This window comes from Suhomyces tanzawaensis, assembly GCF_001661415.1.
Source record: "Suhomyces tanzawaensis NRRL Y-17324 unplaced genomic scaffold CANTAscaffold_5, whole genome shotgun sequence".
Taxonomy (NCBI): Eukaryota; Fungi; Ascomycota; class Pichiomycetes; order Serinales; family Debaryomycetaceae; genus Suhomyces; species Suhomyces tanzawaensis.
Window position 1 is genome coordinate 1,389,400 of NW_017963640.1, and position 7,216 is coordinate 1,396,615.

Sequence of the window (7,216 nt, forward strand, 5' to 3'; positions counted from 1 at the left end):
CTGGCACTATCTGCACTCTACTCAGCCTTCGCACTGCCCATATCGAAGTAGATATGATAGTGGAGAGCACACTTCGGGTTGAACCCGGCACTGCACCGGATGCAGGAGGCAGATGGCCCGCCAGCGTACTGGCGGAAGGTTAGCTCGGAGTAGCACTGGCCACACAACACTACCTTGGCGTGGTCTAGCTCGTGGGGGGCCCAGCGCATCGGCTCGTGGTGCTCGCGGGTGGCCTCATCGTGGCACTGGTAACATGGGTAGTAGTCGCCGCAGCACCGGAATTTGATGGCAATAATATCGAGCTCAGTATGGTAGTGAAAGCAGCGGGTGTGACTGTCTACGACACGGCCGTACACTGGCACGGTGGAGGTGCCCAGAATAAATGGAGTGGTCATTGGGGGACGATTGTCGCTCGATGGCGAGAGATGACTCGGTGCGACTGACGTAGTCACTGGGGGAATCACGAAAGAGTCACTCCGATGATTCATGAAATCGAAAAAGTGGATTGGGGCTTGGAAACGGTAAATTGTTCCGCTAACAAAATCTGCTGGCGCAGACCTGGTACCACCGGTGCTCGCACAGTAGTGAAGGATGACCGTAGCTGGCGCAGTCACTCATGTCACCAGTAATGTCTGGCATGTACTGAAGTCGCATCCCAGAGTGCTCCGCATTGGCCCAAAACCATGCTTTAGACACCCTAAACAGATCTGGCTTTTAATCTACGAATTTGCAATCATTACAAAAGCCCTTTGCCTTTAGACTAGAAGATTGTACCAGGATTACTCCGGTTGTAAGCTCGTGGTGATCAGACTCAGGGAGCAGTTCTGAGTTGGGTGAAGGACTTGCATCAAAATACTGAATAGAATCTGAGTCATCACTCAGTATTGCTTGCGTTAAATAAACCCCGTTGTTATTCTTCTTCCGGTCATCCTAATAGAGTCATATGTCTTCGTTTCAACTCACTTTTGCATTTTTTTTGAAAATTTCTATGTGAAAGTGTTCGAACTTCAACGGTCCATCCTAGAATTCAAGAAAATTTACTTGTAATATACTCTTATATACTCTTTTTTAGTTCTACATGTCAACATCGAATCCATTTTCCACCTGCTGCCTATCTAGAACTATTCCAACCAAATTGGATTCTGTGTGTGTCACTAACGCCCCTAATTCTGTTTAAGGTCTCCACAAGTACTTGCCATCCCAAAGTAGGTAATCCGGCACTTAGCATGAGGTTCTAAATACTGCAAGTCGCATACACTCGGGCAGTGGTTCAGTTATCAATTGTGAATGCCTCCCCTAGTGTATCTACTTCAACTCTGTGGTGGATGATATCCAGCAGTGTAGGCCCCCTTTACGGAACTTAAACCGAGCCGCGCGGATGTTTGGATCAAAATTCTCTAAGGGTCCAGTGATTATTTTTCTGATACTTTATTCACGAGCAACAGGCAATTGTGCTGTATTTGGGATACATCGACCTTAAGCTGGATGTTCAGGCATATGGCAAGCGTTTAACCTTTTTAAAGGAGAAAGTTCAAATTCATTAAAACAGAACATTAAAACACAACATAACTGTCGTTTTAGTTATTATAGGCTGTTCGTATTCCAGTAATTATGTCACATCATCCCTGATACCCTATCTATATTTTTTTATGATTATTTTGTAGAACACTCATTGACCTTATCAGTACTGGGGAAAGTGACATATTCCAGATGTTGGAATACATCGAAGTTTCAATAAGAGGAATCGATTTCTCGACCTATTTACTTTGCATCCCAGTAAACAACATTGGATTTTTGAGACTCTACGTATAAGACACCAATTTGTTGACTTTATTCAGAACAGCAAGTACTAAGTAGTGCTTCAAGACCGTTCCCGAAAACCGAAGCATTTGTCATTCTACAAAACAAACATTTAGAAATGAAGACTAGCATGTACCTTGCCAATGGAACCCAAGGCCCAGCTGCATTGATCAAACAGAATGAAGATGTCATATGTTTGAAAGGTTACGTGTTTGTCAGAGCACCACTTAAGAATAATGCAAACAGAGGTCGGTCTCCATCTAAAGTCATGACCCACTTAATATTTCTAATGGTACTCTTTAGTTCAATAGAGGTATGTTAGGTTTGATGAATTGCAAGATTTGAATCTTTCATTTTGTTTTTTAAATAGCCCCAGGTTATCAATTTTGAATGGAGAGAATGACAATTAAGTTGTGACTAGGGAATATTCTCTTTAAGCCATGTTCTAGTGGAAGTGTTGAGAGCCCGAGTAAGATACTTGGCTTGATGCAAGATCTAGCTGGATACAAAGGAGCTCACCATAAACGAGATGTACTCTACGAGATAGGGATGTTTTAGCTAGGCTCAATAGACGATATAAGATGAATATTGTACTTCAAAGGGTAGGTCAGCTTAAATCCGTTATCAAGATCCGCACCTTGATAACTGCAGAGTAAAATTAGTGAAAATGCCTGTGCAATTTCAACACGTTTTCAGGGGTGGCGGTGTCTAAGATACATTTTGGTACTACTATCCTCAGGGGTTTACCTGCTGTTCAACTAGCTTAATACGAGTCCGTACAAGTGGGACATTTGAGTGTGTTTACTGTCGGGTGCACTGTTTGATGCCCTTGCCCAGACGTCAGAAAAGCATGAGTTGCGCAATGTGGAGTTGGGCGTGGGGGTACCTATATAAGGAGGACTTGCTATTGGAAAGTTATAAGTAACATGTCAACGTTAGCGTTATTCTCATTGAAAGGCAAAGTGGCCGTTTTAACCGGCGGTACCAATGGCATTGGTTTGGGATACGTACGAGGTTTAGCAGGTGCCGAGATAAGCCAGATCATTCTCACTTACAGAAATGAAGATGCCTTGAAGACGACGATTAAGGAGATAGAACGCATCAATCGCAATGTCAAGGTTGATGCTATAAAGGTAGATTTTGCCGGAGATGAAGATCAGAACGTGCAATTGATCACGGAGGAATCATACAGATTGTCAATCACAGGAAAGGTTGATATTCTTATCAATAATGCAGGTATAGCCCATCGTTCACCTTTGGAAGACTTTCCTCAGGAGAAATTCGACGAGGTGATAAAAGTCAACTTGAATATTCCCATTAAGCTTACAAAAAGTATTGGAACCCGTATGATTGAATCGGAAACCGAGGGTAAAATTGTCTTTACTGCTTCACTTTTATCTTTTCAAGGGGGACTCAACGCTACTCCTTATGCAGTTTCAAAGGGAGGGATCAAGAGTTTCACACAGGCAGTTTCAAACGAATGGGCCTCCAAAGGTGTCAGAGTCAACTCGATTGCACCAGGATACATCGAAACAAAGATGACTGACACAATGGATCCAAAAAATAGATCCAAAATTATTGATAGGATCCCTTTTGGAAGGTGGGGAAATATAGATGATTTCCAGGGGCCAATAGTTTTCCTTGTATCTGATGCTTCTAGATATGTTACTGGCGAAACTTTAGTGGTGGATGGTGGGTGGATGAGTCGATGATTTGGATGTATGGAAATTTTTAGAACTTCTGATCTTCATGGATCATTTAATGTTATCAATTATAAGATAGTTTTAACACCTCTCTATACTATACGTAAGTATTGTGACATGTTTTAGATCAAGGTTAGGTTGTCTGTTTACGAGAAATTCCTTGTACCGAGATGAGGAAGGAACTACTCAATTAATCTTCTTTGAAAACCTTTCTTAATGCACGTACCCTCTCATCAAGTCATTAACTCTTTATGTGGTATTCAAATAGGGTTTACGTAGGCAGTTGTTAGTCCTCTTGTTGTAAGTAGCTTACCATATAGTTTAATTCACCAATGGTTAGTGAATTAAGGAGTTGATAGGCTCAGTAGTCATTTATCATAACTAATCATGAATTCATTTCAATTAAACAGGCGGAGAATGTGAATGATGAGCTATAGTATCCCTTTGTGAGCTGCAGCATGGCCAGTGAAAAGAAGCACCAATTTTTATTGGTACAAGAAGAGATATCATTGACTCTCCAAAGATTGACCCATTTATCTAATAGATGCATTGGGACAAACTTAATTCTTTTTTACTCAAGTAGAACTCTGATTTACTTCAAGGTACTATCCTTGTCTTGAAAGAGTAGTGTCATACATATGTCTCAATCGAAAAAAAGGAAGTACTCTGGACATGGTGATATAGTCTTGTCTAACAAGTACAATTCCTGGGTGATTATTTCTTAAAATGAGTTTTTCATACATATAGTTGATAATACAAGTTCTTGATTGAACTTGCGATGCAAATTACGAGGTTGAAACCTTCTTTCGCAAAATCAAATACTAGAAAAAAATATGAAGCACTTTCATAAGGTTAAAGCTCAAAAAAAACTGGAAGAATCTCATTAGTTATTTTTAATTAGGAAGTACTCTGTAGTTTGATAATGCAGAACCGGAAACTAGTTATCTTGAGGTTTCCTTCCTAAACTTTCAATAGTTCTATGTGAAGGATGTAACAATTTTTACAACTTTTGTTAGCCTCAATGTAATATTACTGAACCCAAATCTCGGGTAAGACTGTAAGTACGGACCATGATGTGTGATTTTCCTTTGACTAGGAAAATTAGAAAGAATAGTCACTTGGACGAGGATCATGATTTACAAACTGTTACAATTAGACGCGAAATGCGAATTTATCTAGGGAAGGAAAAGCAAATTTCATCGGAGTTGAACAGCTTTAATGGCATTTAAATCCGGAATGCATGTATTCTCGAGATCCTCTCGCAGAATTGGGGATGAGAAATGCGAGGCTACCTATGTCGAGCAGCCGAAACTAAAAAATTTGAATGGCACAGAACATAGTTTTACAGCTTACGCGGTGGGTGAATGCATATGGTCATCGAAGCCCAACTTAAGCTAGTTGTGATAAAAATAATGGGATCAGGCAACTATGTAAACGATGTTGTCCCTATTTTTGGACTTTTGAAAAGCTCCTTATTAATTCTTTCCAATCACCCTTATAATTTGAACTACAGGAAGTGTTTTGTCTCTTTCAATTGGAGTTAAAGTCGCTATTGAATAAAGGAATTGTCCTCGTTGGATAACTTTCAAGTAGAAGTACCAATGTCTTTCGAGTTCGAAATGAAGATAAGGCTAAGTAATTGGTAGAGTATGGCAGTAGGGGGTTCCTATTCTTGGCAAAAATGACATCGATGATCGTTTGCCCTTGGTATCTCTTGCAGAATTAAATTTTTATAGGTCTACTAAAATGCCTCTACAGACCAGTACTAATGAAGTTAGAGAAGATACGCCTGAAGATGATGGGTTGCCCGGTTCAAGTACGGATGAAGTAGAGCCAGAGGAATGTAGGTTAAGAATCGTATGTACACTGTTAAGTTGATTGTAATCCTATATTTTCCTTGGAGTTCGAAATTTTACTCAAGAATCGTTCTTTACTCGTTTTTTTAAACAAAATAATATGTAATTTTTTAGCGGTAAACGCATAAAATTAAGGATGTTGCACCCGAGAAGCTTTTTATTGTAGGTGCAACCTAGATCTATAGAGGAGCCAGATTTAGAATCATTCGTTAACACACACATGAGCAGTACTATTTACTGGTAACTTTTGTGGGAAACTCCGATAAAACTTCTGTTTTCACGGATTTACACTGCACAAAAGCACCACTCAATTCATAGCGTATTTGTATATCAAATGGGGATTTTGCAACTGGAGTACATGCTTACCTGTCAATTTATTTCTCAGGATTTTCAACCTGCACGGATATTTTAGATTATTTTTCAGAATGCATATGGATACTTTAGCTCATTGACTTGGAGAACACAAGGCAGATTTGCTCAATACATGCTGGTGTGATTACGAATGGTCTATTGCAGGTGAGAAATGAATCTGCTGTTGTGCAAATTGACGTGCCTTAAAAAACAACACAAAAAACTGACGGAGAAGATATTCTAATAAGTGCTTGTGTTCTGATACGTTCGCAACTATTTCAAAACTTCTAATTACTAGCTTTGTTCATTGTGATACCTGATTTCAATAATCATCATGAAATTGCTGAGCATAGTGTCCATTGCTGGTACACTTGCCTTTGCCGCTGGTAAGCAAGTCACTGGTGTATTTACGAGTTTTGATTCTCTTGTTTCGGATGCCCAACCTGCCGTAAACATTACGAGCCCCGCTACACCAAGTTGGGTTGCAAACTTGAGTTGGGCTATGAGTGCCAATGCTGTTTCTCCTGGTGATACTTTCGGTCTTAATATGCCATGTGTTTTTACATTCACAAATGGAAACAAAACTTTTGAGCTACAAGCTGAAGGCAAGACATATGCAACATGTTTGTTGACGGCAGGAGAAATTTCACTTCCGTATTCCTCCGTGGAGTGTACTGTCACCAACGAGATAATCAACGGAGATGTGGTTGACGGTGCTGTATACTTCCCTATCACCTTCAACGTAGGAGGGTCATCTAATCCAGTTGATTTAGTATGCTCCAAAAGGTTCAAAGTAGGCATGAATACTATAACGTTCAATGATGGGAAGAATTCTCTCTCAACCACTGCCACTTTCAATGGAGGTGAAGAAATTAGTCAAAGATTCCCGAATCACCAAGGGCCAACTCTGGATCTTACCAATGCAACCAGCTACGTGAAATATCTTCCACAAAAGGATGTTTATCAAGCGTTCGAAGTGTCAAGGGATTGTGGTAAAAACTCAAGCACCCGAGTAGAGATGGCCCTCACAGTGAATAATGGGGTTATTAATTGTTCTTCCTTTCATGTTTTCATCTCCAATTCGACCCAGTTCAATGAGTGGGGTTTTCCTACAAGTGGTAGAAAAATTGATTCCCAGCTGTACTTTTGTATCGATCAGCAAATAAACTTCGAAGTCAGCCAAGTTCCTCCAGGATATCGTGTATATTTCGATTTTCTTTTCACAAATCCCCCACTGAGACTTATCGGAACACGATCCTATGTATCTACTTTTTGCGGAAGAGCTAATCAATACGTATCTACTTGGGCTAAATTCTTAGGTGCACCACAAGTAGGAGAAGCCGGATCCACCGGTTTGATACTCAAAAGATCTTCCACTACAACAATTTCCTCAGGCAGGACTGGAACGTACACCACTACTGTGACCAGAACTGGGAATGGAACTAATACTGTGATTATCGAGACTCCAGTTCCTGAGACCACCATCTCCTCAGGCTGGACTGGATC

The 7,216-nt window shown here is 40.4% G+C and overlaps 3 protein-coding genes across 3 annotated transcripts in view; 2 read left to right on the plus strand and 1 right to left on the minus strand.

The window, feature by feature from the left end:
• Positions 1–17: 17 nt before the first annotated feature.
• CANTADRAFT_53825 (uncharacterized protein) lies at positions 18–395 on the minus strand (the record flags this gene model as incomplete). Its single annotated transcript, XM_020210257.1, has 1 exon — positions 18–395. One exon carries the CDS (start codon positions 393–395, stop codon positions 18–20), a length of 378 nt encoding a protein of 125 aa, XP_020063980.1.
• A 2,094-nt stretch (positions 396–2,489) lies between these two features.
• CANTADRAFT_26776 (uncharacterized protein) lies at positions 2,490–3,733 on the plus strand. Its single transcript, XM_020207880.1, has one exon. It carries the CDS (start codon positions 2,727–2,729, stop codon positions 3,510–3,512), a length of 786 nt encoding a protein of 261 aa, XP_020063981.1. The 5' UTR covers positions 2,490–2,726; the 3' UTR covers positions 3,513–3,733.
• A 2,311-nt stretch (positions 3,734–6,044) lies between these two features.
• Positions 6,045–7,216, plus strand: part of CANTADRAFT_68585 (uncharacterized protein) — a gene marked incomplete at its 5' end in the record, with an annotated part of 3,348 nt that continues 2,176 nt past the window's right edge. The window contains one exon of the mRNA XM_020210985.1: positions 6,045–7,062. Coding sequence (XP_020063982.1) covers positions 6,045–7,062 — 1,018 coding nt within the window. The remainder of the gene's footprint in view (positions 7,063–7,216) is intronic.

Excerpts from the sequence above, each read along its gene's own strand:
- CANTADRAFT_26776 (XM_020207880.1), top strand. The coding sequence starts at position 2,727 with ATGTCAACGTTAGCGTTATTCTCATTGAAAGGCAAAGTGGCCGTTTTA.